The 26105-nt window shown below is 57.3% G+C and overlaps 1 protein-coding gene across 3 annotated transcripts; it reads left to right on the plus strand.

Annotated features, from left to right (window-relative positions):
- The first annotated feature begins 927 nt into the window (after positions 1-927).
- Positions 928-24736, plus strand: KCNC4 (potassium voltage-gated channel subfamily C member 4). Of its 3 annotated transcripts, none has more exons than XM_012751702.3 (4): positions 928-2795; positions 13613-14549; positions 16716-16919; positions 23441-24736. In XM_012751702.3, exons 1-4 carry the CDS (start codon positions 2118-2120, stop codon positions 23494-23496), a joined length of 1875 nt encoding a protein of 624 aa, XP_012607156.2. In that variant the 5' UTR covers positions 928-2117; the 3' UTR covers positions 23497-24736. The 3 variants fall into 3 exon arrangements, with proteins under 3 accessions (XP_012607156.2, XP_012607154.2, XP_075856074.1); XM_012751700.3 differs by having other exon boundaries at positions 23503-24736; XM_075999959.1 differs by lacking the exon at positions 23441-24736 and adding an exon at positions 22807-23126.
- Positions 24737-26105: the final 1369 nt, after the last annotated feature.

Below are 26105 nucleotides of genomic sequence, written 5' to 3' on the forward strand. Positions count from 1 at the left end.
AATGTTCGGGTATGGCAGCTTCTCGATCACTTAGCGAACAGGTTCAGAGGCAGGCACTGTGGGAGCCATCGAGATGAAAAAGCACAATGGCCTGGAGGAGCGCAGGGTCAGGGAGGGAAGAGGACATAAACACAGGCAAAGTCACATTACAGTGAGTGGAACAACTCACTGTTGCAGGAGGAGGTCACAAGGCCAGAACCGGCACCTCCTATGTGCCCCCAGGGCAACAATGAGCCAGGGCTTTAACCTAACGATCTAACAGGCCACCCACCCCACACCGGTACCAAATTCTGGTGGACAACCCCAGGCTACGGTTTCCTTCCACCCAGCCCAGGAGCCGCTTCTCTATCCAAGGCCGACCGGTCCCCCAATTCCATTGCAGGGGCTTTGGTGACTATTTCAGAGGCAGAAAGCGTCAAGACCGTGGGCGTCGTGGGCCCGGTCCAAGGCGCAGGATGGGGCGGGGTGGTCAGGAGGCCCCAAAACGGTGTCTGGGGAAGGAGTGGGCAGCCGCCTCCTCGAGACACAGTCTCTCTCTCTTTCCTCGCCGGCCTCCAGTCAGCCGCTCGAAACGGCAGCAATGCGACCAGCTTGGCGGCGAGGGGGCGACCGACGCAGCAAGAAGCAGCGGGCGGAGGTTAGAAGTCAGGGGTCGAGAGCGCTTCGGTGTCACCCGGGCTGCAGTGGGAGGAGCTGCGGGCTCGGGGGAGGCAGGGAGCGGGGCGCGGGAGGGGATGGTGGCGGAGGCGCGCAGGGGCGGTGCGCTGGGCTGGGCGCCGGCGGCGAGCGGGTTACGCGCCTCGGCTGCGCTGGGCTCCGGGGAGGAAGGCAGAGCTCGGCCGCGGGCGCCCTGCAGCGAGCCGAGTCGCCCCCGCGCCGCGCCCCGCCCACCCCGCCCAGCGAAGGGCGCGCCGGGGCGAGGCGGGGCCGAGAGGAAAAGGCGCCACTGGAGCGTGGCGTCCGCAGCCATCGCCGGAGGAAGACTGAAAGCCGTAGAGCCCCAGCCCACCAGTGCCGAGGCGCCCCCTCCCCTAGGCCACCTCGCGTCCACCCCCTGCCGCGAGCCAAGGCCAGCGCCCCGCCCGGAGATGGGCAGACGCGTAGATGGCGTGGCTCCCAGCGCCGCCAGATCGCAGGAGCCCGGCGCCGGGGCGTTGCGCTGAAGCTCCCGCTCCGCTCGGCCCGGGAAGCCTGCAGGTGTCCTTGGCCGCTCGGCCGCCGCCCGAGAGACTCTTTCGCCAGAGCCCACAGCCCGGCTCCGCGGAGCGGCCCCGCCCCCCCGGCTCGGCGCCGCGCAGGACGCCCCGTCTGAGGCCCCCCCGCCCCAGCGCGGCCCCCGCAGCGCTGCGCCAGGCCCGGCGCAGCTCCCGGCCGCGGACGCAGGACCCGAGGCTCGCTCCTGCAGGCGCGCTTGTTTTCCAGCTGCCGCCCGGCCCTGCGCAGCCCCCGCCCGCCTGTCCGCCGCGTTAAGCTCGGCCCCACCCGCCATCCTTGTCCTGCGCTGGATTTATGAATGGGGGGAAGAGGCCACATGCCGCCGCCGCTGACTCGTGTTGACTGCACGCAGCCCGGGCCCGCGGAGCTCCGGCTGCCGTGAGAGCGTCTGCCCGGTCCCGGCAGCCGCTTGGTGGACTTGTTGCTGCTGCGCTGTCGCCGCGGGAAAACCGGTTGCTCCCGGGGCTCGGCGCGGTCTGGGAGCCAGCGGGTGGCCCGTGTGAGTGTGAGCGCGCGTCCCGGACCCTCGCAGCGCGCCCGGACTGTGCGCTTCCTTGTCTTTTAGGGGGTGGGGGGCGTGTCCCATCTTAGCTGGGGACCGTGCTGTGATTGCCCCTACCTCCCGGCCTCTCGCTTGGGTCCTCGGCTCTCCTCTCCCGCCTCCTGCCTCCTCTCCGGCGCTGTCTGCCCTAACCCCAACCACCTGTGCACCCAAGAAATCCAACTCCTCCGGCTCCGCGCCCGGGGGGGTAGGCAGGGGGCAGGGCCACGCCGCAGAGGGGGCCGCCGCCGCCTCCAGCCTCCTCCTCGTCTCCTCCCCCTCCCCCGTCTGACGCTGCCTCCTCGGGAAGGGTGTTTGGAGGGCAGCGGCCGCCCCAAGCCGGAGCCCCGCAGCGCTTCTTATGATCAGCTCGGTGTGTGTCTCCTCCTACCGCGGGCGCAAGTCGGGGAACAAGCCTCCGTCCAAAACATGTCTGAAGGAAGAAATGGCCAAGGGCGAGGCGTCGGAGAAGATCATCATCAACGTGGGCGGCACGCGACATGAGACCTACCGCAGCACCCTGCGCACCCTACCGGGCACCCGCCTCGCCTGGCTGGCCGACCCCGACGGCGGGGGCCGGCCCGAGACCGATGGCGGCGGTGCGGGCAGCAGCGGTAGCAGCGGCGGCGGGGGCTGCGAGTTCTTCTTCGACAGACACCCGGGTGTGTTCGCCTACGTGCTCAACTACTACCGCACCGGCAAGCTGCACTGCCCCGCCGACGTGTGCGGGCCGCTCTTCGAGGAGGAGCTCACCTTCTGGGGCATCGACGAGACCGACGTGGAGCCCTGCTGCTGGATGACCTACCGGCAGCACCGGGACGCGGAAGAGGCACTTGACATCTTCGAGAGCCCGGACGGAGGCGGCGGCGGCCCAGGGCCCAGCGATGAGGCTGGCGACGATGAGAGGGAGCTGGCCCTGCAGCGCCTGGGCCCCCACGAGGGAGGTGCGGGCTCAGGCGCCGGGTCCGGCGGCTGCCGCGGCTGGCAACCCCGCATGTGGGCGCTCTTCGAGGATCCCTACTCCTCTCGGGCAGCCAGGGTGAGTGCAGCAGCCCGGGTCTCCCCCCTTTGGGTCTGGTCTGCAAGGGACGCATGGCAGTGATGGGTAGGGGCGGGGAGGAGCAGGACCCAGACTTACCCCAGCAGGTTGTTCCCGCCTCCCTCCCAACTCCCCTCCATGGCTCTCAGGGGAATTACACACTCCCACCTTCTCCCCTGCACGCTCCATCAGGAGATTGCACACACTTGACTTACTACTTGGACCCAATCCCAGCTGCCTGCTTTGCCGCATCCCCTAGCAGTGAGTGGGGTGCCCTTAGCTCTTCCACCCTCTTCCTTGTTCTGCACAGACCGCCCAGTCTTCAGCTCTTGCCACTCCTCCACAGGACCACAGTCCTGGACAGTTGGAATTTGGCCTTCTGGTGGGGACAGACAACTGGGGTGTGTTGTGTTAGATGTTTCCATGCTGGGCCACCTCATTTAAACCCTCTCAGCAGCTCAGTGTGCTGGCAACTTTGCATTTTAGAGGGGGGGGCATGGGCTTCAACATCTTCAGCTTGTAAGAGGAAAAGCTGAGGCCAGAACCCAGCCTCCTGTCCAGGCTAGGAGAGACCTCCTTTCTTCCAGGAAGCATGCCATGCCCCAGGGCTTCCTGCACACCTGTGATGTCCTGGCCTCAGCTAGGATGAGAGGAGATTTAGACAGAAAGGACTAAAAGGATTTGTTCTGTAAAATTTGGATTCCGTCAAAAGGCTGCACTCAAGGATCCAGAGAGCCATATATAGCCCTAAGGTCTCAGGTTCTCCACCCCTGGTCTAGGCCCTTCAGGCTCCCACAGCCAGTGGCCAGCCACAGGCTTCCTGGTGATACCAGATTTGTTGCCGCTTCTTTTTGTTTTGCTGCAGCAGAAATTGGCTTCCCAGAAAGCCCTGGTTCAGGTTACTTCTTGAGATGGGTGTATTGGGGGGGGGGCAGGAGGAAACATAGGTTGATTTAGGCAAGAACTAGTCCCTTCCCACCACCCCCTCCCCAAATCCAGTTTCCCTTTTTAAAAATGAGTTTTATTTTTTAAAATTTCAGAATATTATGGGGATACAGGCATTTTGGTTATATAAATTACTTTTATACAGTTTGAGTCAGAGTTGTTAGTAGGTTCATCACTCAGATCCAATTTCCCTTAACTCCCTTAAGTGAAGGGGAGTGGTAGGGGGGATGTCCCATTATGCGTGGGCTGCTTAAAAAAACACACACACAAAACAAAAAACCCAAAACAACCCTGAAGGATGGCTTTAGATTCTTTATAAAAAGAAAACCCCAGGGGCTGGTGTTTGATCTCAAGGCTGGCAGCCTAAAGCCTGACTGGGGTCTGTCTGGGAGACAGGAAAGAGCAATGTAATTTGTTGAGTCTGGGGACCGCTTCTTGCTATGGAAGCTGGTTGTACCTCTGGCATCCTAAATTGCCCTGTTAATGAGTCTCAGTAACCCCACCCCTCAGCCTCCCTGTGCTGGGCCTCATTCTAGTGGTGAAAGGAAAAGTTCCACTTCTCTACCCAGGGGAGGGCAAGGGCTTGGGGAGCAGGGCTACAGGGAGGGGCCAGGCTGGCATAAATGCCAGACCAGGGCAAATGCATCTCCTGCCTGGAAGACAAGGGAGGAGCAGAGGTCTCAGGACCATAGGATACCAAGTTTGGGCTGCAGGCAGCCACTAGAAGATGGGGGTCTTTTTTGGGACAGAGAGTGAAGCTAGAGTTCAGCTGCCTTGGTTTCTTTCCTTGCAGCCCTGAGACCAGGTCAGAAGGTGAGGGTACAGTGATGCCCCTGGCCTGGGTCTGCTGTGAGTTCCATGGGCTTCTTGTGCAGTTTACTAACCCTACTGGTGTTAGTGCTTGGCTATCTGCATGAGGGGAAGAGACAAACAAATAATTCAGACTTTTTCAACATTGGGGGCTAGGGGAGGTGGATTTAGCTTGATAGAGATGGAGAAAGGGGACATGCCAGGGTTGCAGGAATGAGATGCGTTGGTTGGGAGGCCCCATTTCTGAGCATTCTAGGATCTCTGGGGACTTTACAATTGCTCAGGTTCTTCCCCTCTGGGATTCTAAGGGGCTGTACCATCAGTGAGTTTATTTTCTCAACTCACTGCAGAATGGCCTCTATATGAGTAAGCGCAGAGCCTGGCCTGCCTTTTGGAGTCCTCCAAGAACTCAAGATCTTTTGCCCTTTTGCTGTGGAATCATTAGCCTGGGCATTTCAGTTTAGGTCTTAAAAGTTTGTTGTGGGGCAGGGTTAATTCTTTCATTTTAGCAATGAAGAAACCGAGATTTGTCAACACACTTAACTAGCAAAGTCTGCAGCCAAGCCCTGGTTTCCAGCCTTCTGGTTGTTAGCACTGATGTGAATAGCTGTATGGGGCGCTAATTGGCACAGGCACCAAAAGAGGACTTGCCGCCTGCTTAGGGACACAGGTGAAGGCAAGCCGTCAACTAACTGCTCCTGGGCATACAAATGGGAATACATATGTTTTAAAAATGAATTAGTAACTGCTATTTATTAAGCACCCCATGCAAGTACTTTGCAGTATATGCTTTAATCTCTAATCCTCCCAATAAACTTAAAACAGGGCCGTTATCCCCACTTAAGAGATTTAGGCTGTGAGAGAGTAAACAACTTGCCTGAGATCACATAGCCAGAGAGTGGCCAGTCTTGAATCAAAGCCAGAGTCTCTGACTCCCAAGCCCTTGCTCCTGCAATTACAGCATGTTCTTTCCACTGAACTAGGCTGTTTTCGAGGCGGAGAGGTGGCTCATGTCCTACTCTGGCCTGAGAGGTGTTTAGAGGTTCTATACCCCCTGTAGATGGCATCAGAAAACCCTAGGCAGATGGGGATGTCAGAAGCGACACTTACTCTGCTACCCCTCCAGGCCTGAGGGCACAGTGCTGGGACGGGAGTGCTGGGACTGTGCTGTCCCTCCTAGCCCAGCCTGGTCCCTGCCTCCCAGGGGACTGCCGGGCAGTGGGCAGCTAAGGAGGGCAGAGGAGCAGCACTGTTGTGTTCCAACACACAACACGGTCATCTGAGTAGTGCATTGTGATGATACAAAGTGAGCTGAGCTGGTGATGAGAGCCTGTTGCCTGGCTCAGGCACACTCCCGGCTGGTATGCTCACCCTGCTCTGTTCACCGTGGCTGGCCTAGGGGCAGCTGCCGCTGTGCTGCTGAGCTGGGGGCAGGCACGAGGGGAAGACTGATCCTGCCCCTACCTTCCCGATGCCTGGGGCATAGTGAGTGCTCACCAGGGTGGCTTCACAGCTTGAGGGGGAGCTGTGGAGGTTTGGCAGCACCCATAGCTATAGAATCATGCCTTCCTCCTTTTCTGAGAGCAGACAGGAGGCATGAAGAATGGGGCCCTGGGACATTCCCCTCCCCGACCCCAGTTTCCAGAGGTCTCAGAGGTTGGGCTGGCTTTAGTTCAGGGATGAGCCTTGCTAAGGATTATAGTCCTTTGGCTAAATCAGTTTGGTTTTCCCACAATGTTTCCCTTGCGATGGAGGAAGTGACCCACAGGACCCCCTGCTCCAGGAAGGCAGCTAGAGCTGGGTCCTCGCCTTTGTTAAGCGGCCACCGTGTGTCAGGTGCCTGACCTAGCCTTCTCACTGCTAGCTCATCTGGCCCAGGTGAGGCAGGGATCATTAACCTCAACTTACAGATGAGGACCCGAGGCCCAGTGCGGCTTGCTCAAGGTGGCTCAGCTGATGGTGGAACTGGGATCCAAGCCCGGGTCTCATGAGTCTGAGTCTGTGCTCCTACCACTGCCTCCTTTGGCTGCTGCCCGGAGACGGCCTCTGGCTTCCAGAGGGCTCAGAGTGCAGCCCCTCACTCGAAAGCTGCCTCCTCCTCTCTCTGCCCATCCCTTCTGTCACTTGTACTCACTCCCTAGAATTGCTGAAGTCTAACCTCTCTTTCTCACTGTGGGTCTTTCATAGGAGAAAAGGGAGGCTTTGATAGGAGTGGAAGCTAGGATTCCCCTGCCCAGGTAGAGGAATGAAACCAAGGCCTTCTAGGAAAGAAATGAGGGCTCCATTCCTGCCTGCCCTCCTGAAGTTTCCCTGGCTCCTCTGGTCCAGGCACAGACTTTGCAGTGACAGGGACTCACTGGTCCTGTGCCCTCTGAGCTGGGTGAGCAGGAACCTGAGCCCAGGAGGCCTGTGTCCTGGAGGGCAGTGCCAGCCTGCTCCAGGGCAGCCCCTCTCCCTCCTTCCTGAGGGCAGGAGGGGGCCAAGCCTCCCTGCAGATCCTACCCTCGGGCACCCTCCCAGTTTCCTCCTAGATGTGTTATTTTCCTCTCTTGCTCTGAACAGACCAACATTTGCCTCTGAACATCTTGTCTCTGGATGATGAGGTGTTTCTGTTTGTCAGCATTTGGGGTGGGGTGGGGCATGGAGTGGGGGAGGGGGATAAAATAAACTTGGGCTATTTTGGAGCATGAGGGGAAGCGCAGTGAGGAGCAGACTCAGGCAGCTGGGCCTTGGGAGCCAGGAGACCCGGGCCCTTCACCTGTACCCATGGGCAGTGTCAGCCTGGAATGCTGGGCACAGAGCACTTGTGCCACCCCTGCACCCTGGGTACAACCAACCTTTGGCCTGGCTCCCTCCTGTGGTTTTCTTGAGGCCAAGGGGTGGTGATCACAGGCGGGGGGGTGGGGAGGTGGGGGAAGGATTCTTCCCAGGAAGTGCTCCTGTCCTACCCCAGAGAGCAGCAAAGGTCCCAGGGCCCCCTACTTGGAGGTATTACTGGGCACATCTTTGTCAGTGGGGCTGATCTCTCCTCATGACAGGCTCACCAGGACTGGTCACCCTGACTCCTGTCATTCAGGAAACATTTGCTGAGCAGCTACTACATGCCAGGCACCATGCTGTGTTCTAGAAATCGAAAGATGAGTCAGAGGTGGTCCCTGTTCCTGAAAAGAGCCAGCTCAGGTGGGGTAAAGTGGTGGTCAAGGGAAATTAAGTGACAAGAAATGGCACGAGAGGTGCCACAGTCATCATAAAAAATAAAGTTCAATAAGAGGTAAGCGGAGGGAATCAATCCCACCCCTACGTGGGATGGGGTCAGGGTGTGGGGCATTCAGGGACGCTTTGGCAAGGAAACAGAAGTTGTCTTCGGTGGGCCTTGTATGATAATGTCTTGGTTCCCTTAAGTAATTTTTAGAAGGAGGAAGGTTATAAATAAATACATAAATAAGTAAGTTTCCAGTGTGGGTAGTGCTAAACCATGCAGAGTTAGGGAAATGGGGAATTTCCTGGCCAGGGGACCTGCCCAAGCAGAGATAGGACAGCGTGGGATGCAGATGGGCAGTGACCAGGAATTCCATTTGAACAGTGGGTTCTGGGCTGACCGAAGTCTTTGTGGGGCTGGCACTTATCAGCTCTGGGCAACCCAGAGAGGCCCCAGGTGTCATGACGCTCAGTAGAGAACAAGCTAGGTACAAGCTGGCTCCACACAAGCCAGAGGCGGGGCAGGGGCAGGTTTTGTTCCTAGGGGAGCCCATAGAAGCGAGAAGAGGGGATGTCCCTCTGCTGGGATCCGGGGCCTAATGCAGGCCAGGAGCTATCCCAGGAGCCCAGGGACAGCTCAAAGATGCCTTTTTTGGCAGACCTTCTCCTCTTCCGCCTCCTACCCGAGGGCTGCCCCACTTCCTCTCCAGCACTGTCTGGGCACTGGGATCTCGCTTCCCCAGAAGGCTCAGTCCCTCACCGCAGCCCCACAGATCGTACTCTGCAAATGTCTTTGGCTGTGTTCTCAATTTTTCCTTCTCCTACACTTCATCCTTAATATAGGTTTTCGGGCATGAGTCTCCTTATGTTTATCTGTCCATCTGTCTCCTGGCCCTTCTTCCTCGGGCTCCCCTCCTGCCCCCGCTGGTTGTATTCAGTCCCGGTGATTGGTGTCTGTCACATCTCCCCTCCACCCAGCCTGTGCCTGGTTCCTGAGATACTCTGGGCTCTGTGTGCAGTTTTACAAGTATCTTTCCATCCTCAAACCAAGCCTAGAACGTAGGTACTACTCTCATGCCTGCACCCAGTACACTGTAGCCTCAGGGCCTTTGCACTGCTTGTTCCTTCTGTCTCTTCAACTCTCTGCATCTTCTGTGACTCACTGCCTCACTCCTTCGGGTCTCTGTTTCAGGTGTCACCTTGTCATTGAGGCTTTACCTGACCACTTTATTTGAAATAACTCCCCACCCTCACACCCCTTATCTCCTTTTTCTCTATATACTGAGTAACACTTATGCCCTGTGGCATACTATGTTTTCCACTTGTTTACTTGTTACAAGTCTGCCTCCACTGGAAGGCAAGGGTATTTGTCTGTCTTTTTCCTGCTGTTCCTCCACACAGTGTCTGGCACATAGTAGGTGCTCAGTTTTCCATTTTATAAATAAAGATCCTCAGGCTTGGAGAGGTTAAGAAACTTGCCCAGGGTCTCAGGTAGTTAGTAACAGAGCCCCACTTGAGCCCCAAAGTGTGTGACTACATTTCCACAGGGAAAGTCCTAGGGTGGAGTTGGTGGAGGAGGCTGGTGAAAGGGCTGAGCCACCAGCTGAAACACCTGGGCCTTTGTAGATAGGTGGGTCCCCAACAGGACACAGCCAGGCAGCGTGTGTCTGAGGAACCCAGGGAGCAGGGAGCCTGGAGGAGCAGCACACTCCTGCACAGAGGCCGAGACCCGCCTGCATCCTCCCAGCAGGGCAGGAGCTGCCTCGGGCAGAGCCAGTGTGTACACCAGTGGTTTTCTGCTTGCGCAGTTTTGACTTCCAGCAGATTCCATACCCTTTGCAGTGGAAAGAACTGACAGCTTCAGCCATGGAAACCAGGGCAAGTCATTTCTACCCAGGCCTCAGTTTCTTTATCTATCAAACAGCAGAAAGGGAGTTGAACTGGGTAAACTTCTGAGTCTCTTTCACTTCTGAAAAGCAAGGATTCTGTGATATTTTGGCTTCAGATCCAGCTCAGCTTCAGAAGCTGCATGCATGGGTCCCCCTAGGGACCCCAATACCTCCTCAGCTCTGTCACCATTTTATCAAGCACTTACTGGGTGCCAGGCCCTTGCCATTTAGCAGCTCATTTAATCCTATAGTAACACTAGAGGTGGGTACTAGTACTGTCCCCATTTTGTATCGCAAAACAGTACAGAGGGTACCCTTTACCTGGTTTAGTGACAGGGCCAGGATGAGGAACTCAGGAAATCTGACCCCAGGCCCCAGGCTTCTAGCCCGGGACTCCAGCTTCTCTGTTCTCAGTCTGCCAGCGCGGCGGCTGATGGACAGAGGCTCACGGAGGCTCGGATGTGCGCTGCCGGCTCAGCTGTGCAGGACGGCCTGCTGGGGGCTGAATAGCCTCCAGCCTGAGGCTTTGACCTCTAAGCAGAGTGATGTTGCTGCAGCCACCCCTCCTCCCTGGGCCCTTTTTGTCCTTTTTGATCAAGGCAGTTGTGAGAAAGAAAGCAGCATCCCTGCCCCCAGAGGGTGAAAGGCACCATTGGAAGCAAGGTCAACCACTTGTGAAATAATTCAATTTTGGGAATAACTTAGGGGAGAAAATAATGATTTGGGCCCTGAAGGGGAAACTGTTAGCTTGGGACCCATCTGGGGCAATGTGTGCGAGCCCAGGCCATTGGAAATGCCACAGCTCGGCCCCCAGTCCTGTCTCTCTGGGAGTGAGGCTTCCTGGGGCCAGCTAGGCACCTGCTGCCCAGCCCTAGAGAGGCCGCAGCAGAGACAGGCCCTACCAAGAGGGGAAAAGATTGTCCCTGTTTGCTTGGCCAGAGGGACTGAGGAGAAAGAGCTCTGAGCTGAGAGTCAGGAGACCTGGCCCCAGTTTGATCCTGAGCAAGTCATCTGCCCTCTTGTGTCTTTGTTTCCCCTAGAAACTGGGTACATGTGGCCACCATGTACCTGCCCTCATCTGTTGAGAGGGTGGATGTGAAGTTTAGATGGAAGAGTTCTGTGTTTTAAAAAAAGCAAACTTGAGTGAAGAGCAGGCATACAGGGGTCGTTCCATAGTCCAGGAGGGTGGTTTGTACCCACTGGGCCTGAAGGATTCTCTTGCCTGCCGCAGAGCGAGCCTGTGGCTTTGGCAGCCAGGCAGGCCCCTTGCCCAGCGGGTGAGGGTGGCTGGGGCTGCGCTGTCCTCCCTCCCTCTCTCTGCTGTGTGCTCAGCTCTCTGGCAGCTCTTCCTGAACTTGTTTTTCCAAATCACTAATTAACTTCACGCTCAGGCTCCCAGGTGGGCCAACTCTCCTGGCTAACTTCTCTCAGAGGGTGAGCTCCTGCTTCCCATGTTTCCTGGCAGAATTGGGATAAGCTGTCCCCTCCCTTACCCCAAGCCCTTCTGTTTGTCGGGGCAGGGGTGGTGCCAGGACTCTGGACTCAAGCATTGCCACGGGCAGGCCTTTTACCAGCTCATCTCTGGATGGCCTTGGAGAGCCCATGGGCTGGAGCCATTTGCATAATGCCCATATCAGATTATATTGTCTCAGCTGCCCAGTTCTCAGAGGAGGAAAAATGAGGCCAGAAAGGCACATGAAATTTACCTTCACTGGGGAGAAGCTCCCGGCAAAATTGTAAGGTAGAGAAAGTATGTCTGCTATCCATCCCCTAACCCCAACTGTTTCTGTTCAACCCATCCAAGTTCAAATGTAAATGAGGTACACACATCCTTAAGGGTAAAATAGCAGGCATCAGGGAACTGACTGGGAACAAAATCAACAATTCAGAGACCGCTTTCCTGGGCCTGTGAGTTGACCCTGCCCAGGAGGAAGTAAAGACAGAGTAATATGAAATGAAGGTATGGACTCTGAAGTTAAACAGTTCTGAGTTCAAATCTTTTTTTTTTGAGACAGAGTCTCACTTTGTTGCCCAGGCTACAGTGATTGCCGTGGCATCAGCCTAGCTCATAGCAACCTCAAACTCCTGGACTCAAGCAATCCTGCTGCCTCAGCCTCCCGAGTGGCTGGAACTACAGGCATGCACCACCATGCCCGGCTAATTTTTTCTATGTATATTTTTAGTTGGCCAATTAATTTCTTTCTATTTTTAGTAGAGACGGGGTCTTGCTCTTGCTCAGGCTGGTTTTGAACTCCTGACCTTGAGCAATCTGCCCGCCTCGGCCTCCCAGAGTGCTAGGATTACAGGCGTGAGCCACCACACCGGGCCATGAGTTCAAATCTTATTTTCACCCCTTCCAGGCGGTGTGACCTTAGGGAAATATGTAACCTCTCTGATCTTCAGTTTACCCTTCATAAAATGGGGCGATGAGGCCCGCCTCACATGGTCACTGGGAGGATTGAAGGCAAGTGAAGCATATACAAAGTCCTTAACAGTGCCAGGCACAGAAGAGACAGCTGATGGATGTATATTCCCAAAGTTCCCTTCTCAAATTTGTTCCTGCTCCGGAAGCCTCAGAGGTGCTGCTATTTGCCTCATTTTCCCAGATCTCCCTGTATTGTTCATTGGTGTTTTGTGGTACTGAGAATAAGGTGTGTCCTTGTCCTCCTGGTAAAGACTCCCAGGGAGGAAAACCTCTCTGAGTCCTCCTTGGACAGGAGGCCCTTAAGGCCACAGCCAGGTGGGGCAAGTATGGAGGTTGCCAAATGATCATGGGGCCACAGAGCTCCCTCACACACACCTATTTAGGCTCAGCACTCTGGTCAGGGAGGAAGCCCAGCCCCACCCACCAAGCAGGACAGGTAGCAGCAGGGGGCACAAGACTGGACCCCAGCATTGGGCATCCTGACCATGATGAATGGCAGGGCATGAATAACAGATGAAGGCTGCGTAATTGGTGTTATTACACATGCATTTCATCTCCATTCATAATGACTGGACACTTAAACCCAGCCGTTCCTCTGCCGGGTGCTGCTGTCATCATCTAGCTGAGATCCTAGCAGCCAAGGGGATCAGCCGCTGCCACTCTCTTACCTGGATGGTTCATTTTTCTTCAGAGTTCAGAGGCCCAGGAAATGTTATTTCATGAGAAGGGGTGGGACTGGTTATTCTAGGCAGACCACCCTGTCTCCTGCCATGGTGCCTGTTGTCTTCTTCCTTCAGGGACTTGTCTAGGCCATCATGGAACATCCCGAGGTGAGAGGTAGGGAAAAGGAGCTGTGGCCAATGGGCTCAGCCAGCAGGAGGAGAATCAACCTGCTCTTCCTTGCAGCTGCCTGCCACTGGGCGTCCTTAACACAGTGGACCTCAAACTTTAGTATGTGTCAGAATTACCCAGAAGGTTTGTTAAAACAGATTTCTCACTTCTCATTTGTAGGTTTGAGTGGGGTTTGAAATGTGCGTTTCCAACCAGGGACCTGATGCTTCTGGTCCAGGACCTCGCTTTGAGGACCACTGCCTTAAGGCCTGGTTACTCCAGCCGTGGTCTGTGGACAAATAGCCTGAGTGAGAACTTGTTAGAAATGCAGAATCACAGGCCCTGCCCTAAACCTCTTGCATAAAAATATAACAAGATTCTTAAAGAGTCTGTGCACCCATTACATGGATGGTTTAGAGGTGGGCAGAGCTGTCGCAGGCAGGGCCAGCCAGCTATAGTTCCCTGGCCAGTTGCTTCTGGCCAGGAGCAGCCTCTGTCTTCCATGCACCCCGACAAAGATCGGGAAGCATTGCCCTAGAGTGCCCAAGCAGGTGGATAAGGCCCCTCTGAAGAGGGGATTCCAGCCCCTGACTGTGCCTTAATCCCACTTCTCACCCTGAACACAATGCCTGGTGACCCTCGTGCAGAGGCCCCTCTCCCCAGCCCGCCCATCCATCCCTGTCTAACCGCTGGCCCCTGCTCACCTCCCCTGCCCACAGGTGGTGGCCTTCGCCTCTCTCTTCTTCATCCTGGTCTCCATCACCACCTTCTGCCTGGAGACCCACGAGGCCTTCAACATCGACCGCAACGTGACGGAGATCCACCGAGTGGGGAACGTCACCAGCGTGCGCTTCCGGCGGGAGGTGGAGACAGAGCCCATCCTGACCTACATCGAGGGCGTGTGCGTTCTGTGGTTCACGCTGGAGTTCCTGGTGCGCATCGTGTGCTGCCCCGACACGCTGGACTTCATCAAGAACCTGCTCAACATCATCGACTTTGTGGCCATCCTGCCCTTCTACCTGGAGGTGGGACTGAGCGGCCTGTCGTCCAAGGCAGCCCGCGACGTGCTGGGCTTCCTGCGCGTGGTGCGCTTTGTGCGCATCCTGCGCATCTTCAAGCTCACGCGCCACTTCGTGGGGCTGCGCGTGCTGGGCCACACGCTGCGGGCCAGCACCAACGAGTTCCTGCTGCTCATCATCTTCCTGGCCCTGGGCGTGCTCATCTTCGCCACCATGATCTACTACGCTGAGCGCATTGGGGCCAGGCCCTCCGACCCCCGGGGCAATGACCACACCGACTTCAAGAACATCCCCATTGGCTTCTGGTGGGCCGTGGTCACCATGACGACGCTGGGCTATGGGGACATGTACCCCAAGACGTGGTCAGGCATGCTGGTGGGGGCACTGTGTGCGCTGGCAGGCGTGCTCACCATCGCCATGCCGGTGCCCGTCATTGTCAACAACTTCGGCATGTACTACTCCCTGGCCATGGCCAAGCAGAAGCTGCCCAAGAAACGGAAGAAGCACGTGCCACGGCCAGCCCAGCTTGAGTCACCTATGTACTGCAAGTCTGAGGAGACCTCGCCCCGGGACAGCACCTACAGTGACACCAGCCCCCCTGCCCGGGAAGAGGGTGTGGTCGAGAGGAAATGGGCAGGTGAGATTAGGGGTTGAGAAGGAAGGCCCCTCTTTCCCCAGTGGCCGAGGGAGTTCCCAGGTGAACCTCAGCCCTTGGAGTTTGGGGGTGTGCTTTATTGTGCTGGGCTTTCCTAAGAATAAGATGCACCTTTATGAGAATAAAGTATAGAGGCTGAATTTCTCCATCCTCTGGCTGGCTCTCTGATAGCTTCCTGAACCTTAGATCTGTGGAGTGATCTGTATTCCACCCAGTGTAGGCTGTGACAGGTGGAGCATGGGGCTATATGCTAAAGAGCTTGGTTTCTAATCCCATCTTGGCCACTGTGCTGTGCACCCTGAGGCCAGTCACTCACCCTCTCTAGGCCAGTCACTCACCCTCTCTAGACTCCTCACCTGTAAAATGGGAAGGACAGCAACATTTTACCCCCAGGACTTTGAGAGACCCAAATGAATGACAGATATGAAAGCATTTTGAGAAGTTAAAACCCCTTTACAAATGTCAGGCACTATCATTATTAGCCAGAGAGCAGGGCAGCTGTTCTTCCAAGGTACATCAACACATGAATCACTTCTTTCCAAACATTCAAGTCTGGTGTCTCTTGGCCTAATAAATGTGATAACGTAACAGCAGTGGGAGGCTGCCTTCTGTTGAGCACAAGCTAGATCGAGTCCCGGGCTCAGGGTGTGACATGGGATGGAAGGGAACCGAGGAGGGAGTGGCCCAGCCAGTGTTAGGACAGGAAGGAAGGTGGAAGAAACTGGCATCTGTATCTTGGAAGGAGGGGGCCTGGGCATCCAAGTCCTGTCCTTCAAGGACAGGAAAGGTCACCCCAAGAAAGCCCACCACCATCTTTGTCAGAAGCAGAGATTGGAAATCAGCTGAATCCCCAGCGACATGGAGTTAGGCTGGAGACTGGAAAAGGCATCTGGCTGTTGGGCACAGGCTAGGCTCCCGAGGAAGATATGGAATTCCTTGTATGAGGAGCCATTGGATGCCAGGACAAGGCCACTGGGGAGCTGGGCTGGGGCCAGGAGACTAAGGCAACAGCTCCTGGCTCAGCTCTGGGGCACAGTGGGAAGGGTTCTCCAGGGAGGTGCCTGACTCAGGACACTCACTGGTGGCCTATTGGCATGTGTCCATCATACATGCTGGGGCCACTCATTCCTTGGGGTCGTTCAGGGGCCTGGATCTTCCAAACATCTCAATGGAACAGCACTGGTCAGAGTTTTCCCCTTCTCCCCCACCAAAGTGGTACCCCTTCCTAATCCCCGAATATAACTCTCCCAGGGAATTTCAGCTATACTCTGAGGCCCATTCAGAGCTTAGAGAGAATCCTAATGTCAAAATGTGGAAGTCAGGTCAGTTCCTCAGCGTGCATTGAACCGTGTATGTGGCTCTATCAGCCAGGCCCTTACTTAGGCTGGCCTTGACTGCTCAGCCATGTTGAGGACCTGCTTGGCCAATGCCAGAGTCACTGTCTTCAGGCCACGTAGCAGCCTCCCCTTCTCCAGATCCCAGGGCCCAGCTTCGCCCGTGCGCTGCCTGGCAGAGGCGAGGTGTTGGGACTAAGCCCACAGCAGTGGGGAGCTGAACTGCGGCTTTGTCCCACAGTGTGTTCCCCAGACACAGCTTAGCCCTGGGAGGAGAGGCTCTAAGCCTTTTGGGCACTGGACTCTGGTCTAAACGCCTGGTGAACAAGGATAACTGCCTCCAGGTGGTCCAGAGAGAGCCATGGATACCACTTTGTGGGTTTAACCCTCATCCCAGCAAGCCAGACATTCTCCTCGGGAGCATACACTCGTCCAAGTGTCAGCCTGAACCAGATCTGAAGAAGTAGGGTCTGCCACCTGTCTTGGGTGAGCTCACGGGGCAGTCCTCAGCAGGCAGACGGGGGTGGGGGTCCCTGCTGTTGGGTAGCTGTGCTGTGGCTTCCTCCTCTAGGAACGGCTGTAGGCCAAGGCTGGGCGGGAAGCCAACCTTCAGACCAAGGGCAGCATCCTGCCCTTTGCCGCTGCCCCCAGGCACAAGCCTACTCCCTGACTCTGGTGACACTCCCTCCCAGGTAGATCCTGCTCAGGTTGGGGAGTGACACGCTGGGTCTGAGATGTGAGAGACCCCAGCTGACCCCGTGAGCAAGGCCCAGGCAGCCCCTCATGCAGCCTCCTTTCTGTCCGCCTTCTCCAGACTCTAAGCAGAATGGCGACGCCAATGCCGTGCTGTCCGACGAGGAGGGAGGGGGCCTAACCCAGCCCCTGGCCTCTGCCCCCACCCCCGAGGAGCGCCGGGCCCTGCGACGCTCTGCCACTCGAGACAGAAACAAGAAGGCGGCTGCCTGCTTCCTGCTCAGCGCCGGGGACTATGCGTGTGCTGATGGTAGTGTCCGGAAAGGTATGGCTCCCCGGGCCGGGCAGGTGGGGGGTCCCCGCAGAGCTAAGGCTTCCTCGTGTCCCCCACAGAGCTTAAGGGCTCCCACCCCTAAGACCGTGGCCACCATCTCATGCGCTCCTACTTTTAGAATAGGTACTTGATCTCCTAGTCGCTGGATTAGAAAGGCCGCCTGCATTGCAAAAGGCCACACGAGCCCTCCCTGCCAGGTGCCCTCAGGGAAGAGTGGTGCTAGAGGGTTGAGGGGACACCATGACAGGGGGCCCTGCCTCTCACCTCCATTTCCCTCATCTCCTCTACCTTCAGGCCCTGCTCCACAGAGTCACTGCCGGCCTCTCCCAAGGCCCCCTTATAACACGGCTAAGCTTCCCGATAAGCCGTCCCAAGAGACGCAGCAGCTCTCAGGAGCGAGGGGGCCTGGCACAGGCCCCGCATCCTTCCACCTCGCGCTGGGGGTCCTGGAGCCCAGGGTGGGCTGACCCCAATCTGCAGGCCTCTGGGTGTGCCTGTCCTGTTGAGGCAGGGCCAGGGTGACCAGGGGGCAGGATGGCAGGGAGAGTGGGTCCCACCCGAGGAATGTTCTGAAGGATTTGGAGAGGTAAAGGGAGCCGCTACTCTCTGCTTGTCAGGGAAGGCTGAAGTGCCATCACCAGCCCCAAGCCTGTGTCAGGCACAGGGCGGAAGCTGGGCTGTGGAGCTAGGGGTTCCTGGCCTTGAGAAGGGCACCGAAATGATCAAGGAGGGTTGAGGGCCATTGGTGGCTGAGAATCAGGGTCTTAAGACCAAATGCTTTTTCTACCCAGTTATTGATGCCCCTTTTGTCTTTCTTGCCCTTTGCCCTATGCCTGTGACCTAACCTACCTAAACATCCTGCCTTGTTCCGGGACAAATCCTGACTCCCCTTCAAACAGAGCTCTTCCCGGGCTCTCTGCCACTTCTTAGCCAGCCAGATTTCTCATTCCCACTCCCTACTGACCGCAAACCCCAGACTGGGTTGAGTGATGCACGGGCAGTGGCAGCTGCAGGAATAGCCTGTAATGCCTATGTCCCCTGAAAGATGTCGCCTGGCCAGCCCAGGCCATGCAAGCTCCTGGGGCACCTTCCCAGGACCTTTCCTGGCCCTCTCAGCATGACAATCCCACAGTTAGACCACCCTGACTCTACCAGGCCCTGAGAGGCGTGTGTCTATCTTTGCTGGGCACAGTTTCTATGGGGTGGCAGGAGCAGGACAGGGATCTGGCTCCTGGAAAGAGGTTGGCCCAGAGGCCCCAGCCAAATAGCCCAGACCTTGTACCATGCCCATGTTCCTCTGTACCCCACCATGCTCCAATCCTCAGGCCCTGGATGAGGCCTTCTCTTCTGCCTCCCTACCCACTTCTATGGCGTGCTTGTTCAGGCCAGAACCTTGCTCTGGCTGGAGCATGCTAGAATGACGGGGGGAGGGGAACCCATCCCCGCACAGGACTCAAGCACACAGAGCTGAGTGCCAGGCTCACTTGCTCTCCTCCCTGAGCTGTCGGGCTCGGTGGAGGTAGGTGTGGAAGAGGCTGTGTGGGACCATAAGGTCCTGGAGGGGCTGCACCTGGGGAAGGGGCTGCACGTGCGTGTACCGGGCAGGGCGCCCGCACTCCAGCACCCTCTCTCTCTGGGGTACCTGTAGGGCCTGGCTGGTCTATTTTCAAGATGCCTCTACACTGCTTCTTGGCAACAAGCGTATAGCTCAGCCAATTAGAGTGACCTTCGTGAGGGAACAGGTGGGTTGCCGGGAAACAGGCCTTGCTAAGCAAGCGTGGCAATTAACATCGCCAAACTCCCAGTGCGCACTTGACAACTTTCCCCACGCCACACCATGCCTCCCTTGTCTGTACTCGGGCTACATTTAGGACCAGGAGTGAGTGGGCCCAGGCCTCCTGCAGCCACCGGCACAGACCCCATCATTTTAACCAGGAGCTGCCCATGTGTCACAGTGTCCGCTTCTTGGGATGAAGGTGGGCCAGGTGCTAATTAGGGCTTCTTAGGGTCAAGAAGACCAGTGGGGAGGCTGGAGGGTCTTTGTGCAGCCAGGCTGTCAAGGAGCTGGAGGGGAACTTACCTGGGAATGGCACAAGAAAAAGGTCAACTGGATATAGGACCCTGCAGTCTGTCCTCAGAAGCCCAAGTGGCCCAGAGGTCAGGGAGAGTCAAGGAGGGCCAGACCCTCCTAGCCCAGCCCAGGGCCACCTGCCCTGCAGGGTCCCCTGGAGCATGGATCTCTGGAGCTATGCCTCACTGACCCCTGTGCCTTTTCTTCACCAAGGCTGTGAAAAGTCCCGGAGTCTAAACAACATAGCTGGAGCAGCTGGAACCAGCCTGGGGCTGTCTCCACTGGCGTCGCGATACAGCTCACCCTACCCTCCAAGAAAGCTCCTGCTCGCCCACCCCTTCCATCCCCTCACCAGCCCACCGCCCGGTCACTCTGCCACTTAGCTACACCCTGGGCTCTCGTCGCACACAGCGACAGGCACACTCACACGCCCTCCCAGCCCTCCTTCCTCCTGGGGCCTGAAGGGAGCATCGGGGGGATGGAAGCGAATTCAGGGCCCTGAGGCACCCTTCCCCCCCCACCCCCCGCAACACCCAGTTCTCCCAGTGTCCAGCTCCAGTGCCTGAGAGCAAGAGGAGATTACTCCCAGGGCTTCGACCCCATCCTCACCCATACCGGTCTCTTCCGGAGCTGGTGCCTGCACAGCCAGGACCTGTGTCTGGGCCCTGCCTTTCTCTCAGGGTCCCACCAGGGCCGACGTCAGTGGCCAGGCACGTTTGTGGTATACACAGTGCGCCTGGGACCCATCAGCCTTGCTGGGGAGCCACGCACGCTTGTGTTAATATTTTTAATCACTGCAAATATGTCTCCATTCCTCGTGGCCTTTAATCAGTAACAAAACAGCCTGTCTGTCTGTCTGTCTGTCCACCCCACACCCAGACCAGCAAGGGAAAGGCTGTCACATGGGGCATCTCTGCTGGCGTGAAGGAGGCTTGACTCCTTGGAAGAGCAGCATCCATGGGCAGTGCTGCTGGGAGAAGAGGCCTGATGTCTTGCAGCTCTGGCCTGGGGCGCAGGTGGGGGTGCCCAGAGTGGTAGCCCCAGGCTTGGTGCAAGCCAGGGGGACCCTGCTTAGGCATGGGAGGCCCCCCCTTTCAGAGGCTCCTGCCCGAAGTCAGCGGGTGACTCCCAGCGGCAGCGCCCGGCATCCCATCTGTGCCCGAGCTGCGGCATCCCTCTCCACACTGCTTCCTCTGCTTCCGCAACAGTTTCTCTTCCCTCTCCCGCTCCCTCAGCCTCCCAGCCCTGCCTCTGAGTCACCTGCCGCTCCCACCCAGCCTCTGTGCTCTGTATTCCTGCCAGAACCGGAGACTCATCTAATTTCTATAATTAAGTGTATTCATTTACCTAACGAGCCCGGAGCACAACAGGTCTGTGAGTCACTGGGTGAGCAGGGGTACACCTTGCGCAGGGCAGCTGAGGGGATGTGTGAGAACAGAACCTGTCCTGCCCTCACCTGGCGCTGCCACTTCCAGGAAGGGGGCCGTCCGCTGCCTGAGGAACGAGGAGCGCCTCGGCCAAGACATTTCCTGTTTCACCTGATGGGAATTAGACCTGACAACAGAGCCGTGTGCCTGGCAATTTTTAGAGTCAGATTATGCAACTTTGTGGAGGGAATGACTAAGTAAGGTCCATATCTGCTCCTTCCACAGTGGCAAAGACAGGATGGCAGGACAGCATTCGGGCACTGGGCAGAGGCTGGGAAATCTGGGGCCAGCCCAAAAGGGGAGCTGGGAAAAAAGATCAGAATATTTCATGCGGTTGGGGTGCTGTGCAAAGCCTGTGCCAGGAGCATCCCCCTGCCAGTGCCTCGCTCGGCCTTAGGCAGACAGGAATGTCCCTTCCTGGAAGGTCTGTTCAGGGTGGGCATTGGGACACCCCAGCCCTGCTGTGGTCTGTGGGGCCTGCCTCCCTCTTGCTCTCAGAAAGAAGTGACCCCTTGGAGTTGAGAAGAGGGGACACAGGGGCCTCTGTGCAGCCGTCCTTCAGATGAGAACAGGCCCCTTTAAGTGACAGGGATGGGGAAGCCTGTGGAGCAGGATGGGGACATGGGCCTCTCTCCCCTCACAGCTGACAGGTCCAGTCCTGCCCCTGCAGGGCTTCCTAGCCCCAGGCATCCTGGCGCTGACAGGGACAGGCTGAGCTAGGTCCAGGTTAGCACGGGTACCACAGCTATTTTCTCCTCTGACTTGCCTTTCTGGTTCAGGGAACTGAGGCCGCTATTTCTGTGGCAGCCTTCACGTTGTCAGAAGCCCAAGTTTCCACGGCACCCACCGCCTCCTTCCCTCCCACAGGGACGGGCCTGCTCACAGCACCCCTATGGTGGGCACAGATGTCCCTGGGCGACAAGATGTAGCAGTGCCAGGCTGGAGCCCCTAATGCCTTGGGGAGGTGGGCTCTCACATGTCCCTCCTGGCTCCCTGGCTTCACAGGGGAGTGACAGGACCCAGCTAATGGGAGAACTGGGTAGGGCCTTCCCAGGGTGCCAGGCAACGGCGGAGTGAATCGGTGAGTCCTGGCACTACAGAGCCCCCACCGTACACCAGGCTCTGCCAGGGAGGTGGCTGCTGCATGGGCCTCAGGCTCACCCGGGCCTTGGGCCTCCCTCCTCGGGAGAAGGCCCTCTCTCACCCACCATCTGGAAGTGCAGTTTGTTTTTCTTGGACTCGGGTGCACCTGCACCCACTGCTTTGGCTCCTAGAAGTCCTTCCCTGCAGCTGGGGCCCAGCCCCTTCCCACAGAGCACGGGGCAGCCGGGTGGGAGTTCACAGCCTCACCTTCTAGTCTACCAGAGCTGCGACAAACCTAGAGGCCACTTCTGAGGGCTTTGGAGAGGAGGGGAGGCAGCCCTTGGGGCAGGGTTGCCCTTTCACAGAGCTTCCTTGGGAAGGAGGGCCTCTGCCCTGGCAGAGAGTGTCACCCTCTGAAATCCCTGCTGCACCCCTAGATTCCTAGGAAGACCCCTCCCCAACTCTGAGGCCCCTGGGGATGGAGAGTCCATGGACACCCAAGAAAAGGCAGCCTAAGGCCATTACCAGCCAGAATGGGGTACTCTGCTCCCCAGCTCTAGGCACTTCACAGCCTTGCCGTGACTCCTGCCTCACTCCCTGCCCATCCAAGACCCCTCAGTAGCCCGGCCATTCGCACCAGTGCGTCTTGGGCTCCAGTTGCCGACAGGAAGGCCACAGGCACTCCCTCCATCCCCTGGTGGTGGCAGGGTATCGCACAACCTATGCAGACAGGTTGGTGTTAGTACAAGGCAAGACCGCAGCTCTCTCTGCTTATCCTCGGAAATGGGGCTCTACGAACCTTGGACTCCTCTGATTTCCTCAAGGATGGTACTCAGAGGCCCACAACACCAGTGGGCTGAGGGGCAGGGTTCGAGGAGGTGGCTGGGCACACGATCTGAAGGAGCTGGAAACAGCATCACCCTGAGAGGAGAGTGCCCTTTCCCTAGAGACTTGATGGAGGTGGCCAGGCAGCCAGGGTAGAGGCTGTGAGGTCTGGTTGCCACATCTGGCCCCCACTTGACAGGAGGCCTGGCCCTGGACCTCAGACCTAATGGTTGCAGGGGTCATCCCAGCGTGACCTGGAGGGGCTGAAACTCCCACCCGTGTTGCTGACCCAGATCTGCAGCAGAGACAGCGGCATCCCCACCTGCCCTGCCGGTGCCCCACTGGGAGGGTGTCGGAAGGGAAGGCCCAGGTCACACACATCCCAGGCTGAGGATGGGATCCCGATAAGGGCTCTCCGAGGGGTCGGGTTTCTCACTAAGATGCTATTTCCTGACCTTCTCTCCTGAGACAGGCACATTCGTCCTCCGTGACCTTCCCCTTCAGCATTCACCTGAGGCTGCATGCCCTCCAGCTGCTGGGACTCTGTTCCTGCCACAGTGAGGAAGGGGGCTGGGCACGACATGGCACCATGCTCAGGAGCCTTCTTCACCAGCTCCTTGGGACAATGGAATATCCCAGGGTGGTAATGGCAGATGGAGCTATTGGGGGAGAGCTCCAGTTGGACAGGCACCAGCTGGGGTGATGGCTGATGAGCCACAGGCCACATCAGGAACTTTCCCCACTGCCTCCATGCCAGGCTACAGGGCTGTGGTTCCTCTCTCCACTACACTGGAGCTTTGAAGACCTGAGAGGCTAGTGGCTCCTGGAGCTAGAGGTTACCCGAACAGGTATGGAGATGAGCTGCAACATCACCCAAGTCATCTTGGCCCGGAGTTGGGTTGGCAGAGGGGTGATGAAGGGCTCACCCCATTCCCTGACCCATCCCTGCTCTTCCTGGCCTCTTAGCCCTGGGTTCCTCATGCCTTCCAGCTCCGCGCCTGGCCTGCTCGTTAGTCCACAGCCTGTGGGTCAGCAGCTGGCTTCCTTCTAACATCTCATTCTTTGTTTCTACCTTTCCTTTGCTGAACTCCCTGCCCCCGCTCCAGAAGGCAATGTTGAGCTGAAAGTGTGCGTCCCAGTGTCTCACACCTGTGCTCTTTAAACACAGAGACCTGCCAAGACGCCCTCTCGTCCAACTATGCCCAGGCTGAAGTCCTCACCCTCTCTTAAAGCGGCACCAACGTGAGAGAGACAGGCAGACAGACAGAAAGCCAGAGGCTTAGGGAAACTCTGGAACCCAGGCAAGAATCTTTCGCTGGGAAAGACTCAGATATCCTTGTTTGCACAGGACTGGTGGAAAACCTCCCATGCAACTCTCGGGGCCTGGAGCCATCTGGGTCTGATGTTCTACTGTACATTGAAGAGATATATATGCACATATAGTATCTATATTCATACTATACTCTTGTGTGTAGTGCACGTGCTATTGGTGGTTTGTCCTTGTTAGGCTGTGTCTCTCCAATCCCTTGCCCTACCCTGAGTTTCCCACCCTCTTCCCCTTCTCTGATTCCTTGTTGTTTCTCCTGACCATGTGTGTGGAACGTCCCAGGAAAAGTTCTCCTGGGAATTGCCAGTCCAGTGGGTGGCCCCAGGCTACTCTCTCTTGGGGGTGCTTGCCCTGTCAGCAGGTGGCCTGTTGAAGGCCAGATTGCCCTCCAGGGTCACTGCTCCACTAGCTGCACCCCAGTTGTGGAGGGACTTCCAGGGACTCCTCTGCAGACTCCTCCACGCCTTTCTTCACCCCTATCTGTGTCCTTGACTGAGGGGGGCATTTTGTCTTTTTTTATTTTTTATTTTTCTGTCTCCTTTGTCTGTTTGTTTTCAAAGATGCTGCTGGGCAGACGGGCAGGGAAGGGGTCTGTCTGCCCATCTGGCTCAGGGGTCTGAGAAGGGGAAGCCTCGGGCGAGAGGAGACCAGTTGCAATACTGTACTTCCTGGCCGGTGGCCAGAGGATGCGTGCAATAGCAGAGGCCAGGCGACCCCTTCAGCCTTGGCCTCTGCCCCTCCCTCGGCCCTCCCTCCCCACCCCATTCCCCCCTGTCCCTCCCTGGTGTTGGTCAGTCCTTTTCTAAAGCTGTCTCCTCGTGTGTGTTCGAGGCATGCCTAGGCCGGGCCTTGGCCCTGTCTGCATGCCTTCCGCTGTCATGCTGTGCTCGAGCCCCAATAAAGACATCTGGAGCGCCCGCTGCTCCTGCTGTGTGAGCGCCTGCCTCCGCCTCTCCTTTCTGGCTCTGTGTCTGGGGGACCTCCCTGGGCTCCCACCCTCAACACCCGAGGAGTGCAACACACTCATAGCACAGCCCTGCCTCACCCCTGCGTTTTACAACTGGAGACTAGTGTCAGAGACCAACAGTCATCTGCCCAGGCCACACAGAGAGGACTACCCCAGGACCCCTGGCTCCCTGAACGAGCCCCTGCCGCAACACGGAAGAAAAGACGGTTCTTCGTTTAAGGAATTACTCCGTATCCCTGCTTGCTGTGCGGGAGCCCTCCCCTCCCCTCCTCCCTGCAGTCGCACCAGTTCTAAGTGGGCCAAGGCCCTGGGGATGCCAAAGTCATTGCAGTGACTGCATGGCTGATGTGCTGAGGCCAACTAGGGACCCATGGCACGACCAGGGACCACTTAGGGATGGGGAATGAACACATCCTGGGCCCAGATAGGGTGGGCCGTGACCCTCCCTGTTGTCCCTGTCACATTCACACGGGGCACACAGGGCCAGCTTCGTGTGCGTGCAACCTGTGCAGTTGCCCAGAAGGGCCCCATATTGGATTTAGTGTTCAGCTGTCGCCATCAGCTGTGAAATTAATAATTGTAGAACACGGGGCCCTGCGTTTTCGTTTTGCACGAGTCTCTGCCAGGTCTGGGTGCATGTTTGTCTCTCCTTATCCTGCTCCTCACTCTCTTCCTCTGGGCATAAACTTGGAGTCACAGGGGCCCCAGTTCAAAGTCTTGATCTGCCACTTGGTGGCTGGGTAACTTGGAAGGCTCTCGCCAGCCCTGTCTCCCTGTGTGTCAGTGGGGCTAATGGTAGCACCTGTTTCGGAGACGGTGTTGCGGTTGACATGCAGTGGGTGTACAGGGAGGGTCCATTCGGACCCCGTCCCTGTAGCTCTCGGGCTTTTCTCCACGGATGTCTGAGATCTCCATGTCCAGTCACGCCAAGAAAAGACAAGAGCGCACTCAGGAGCTGTCTGGGGTGGGGTAGAGGAAAACAGCATAGAACCCTGTAGAACAGCGGGGTGAGGATGTCATGGCCGGGGAGAGGGAAGAAGGCAGGGGAAGCCTGTTCCTGAAGCGTGAGAGAGAATCGGGCTCAGAGCCTGGGCAGCAGGGCAAGGCGGTGGCAGGCAGCCAGTGTCAATTAAAGATAAAATCTCTCCTCCAGCAGTGGAGGGCAAACAGGCTGCGGCCCCCCCAGACAGGAGAAAGCCATTTGCAGCCAAGCTCGCCTCGCAGAAGCTTGGCCAGGCGATAATGGGATGGGATGCGCTGCTGACTCCATAATGATATTACGCATCAGGGCCCACGTCCAGAGTGGCTGTTTTCTTCGTGGATCAATGTGGAACCATTTCATGGTCAGGGGCTAAGAACCTGGCCAGCAGCCTGGGGGTACCAGATGCCACGGTGGTCCTGAGAGGACTGAAGGGGGTACAGCTAGGGTCCCCAGTGACCCCCAAAAACCCATAGAGGAGGAGAGGGCCTTGTGCAG

This window comes from Microcebus murinus, chromosome 2, assembly GCF_040939455.1.
Source record: "Microcebus murinus isolate Inina chromosome 2, M.murinus_Inina_mat1.0, whole genome shotgun sequence".
NCBI lineage: Eukaryota > Metazoa > Chordata > Mammalia > Primates > Cheirogaleidae > Microcebus > Microcebus murinus.

Bases quoted from the DNA above. Each gene is read 5' to 3' on its own strand.
- KCNC4 (XM_075999959.1), top strand. From the start codon at position 2,118: ATGATCAGCTCGGTGTGTGTCTCCTCCTACCGCGGGCGCAAGTCGGGG. The intron at 2,796-13,612 runs GTGAGTGCAGCA...CCCTGCCCACAG, and splicing joins ACTCCTCTCGGGCAGCCAGG to GTGGTGGCCTTCGCCTCTCT. The intron at 16,920-22,806 runs GTATGGCTCCCC...CTCCTGAGACAG, and splicing joins TGATGGTAGTGTCCGGAAAG to GCACATTCGTCCTCCGTGAC.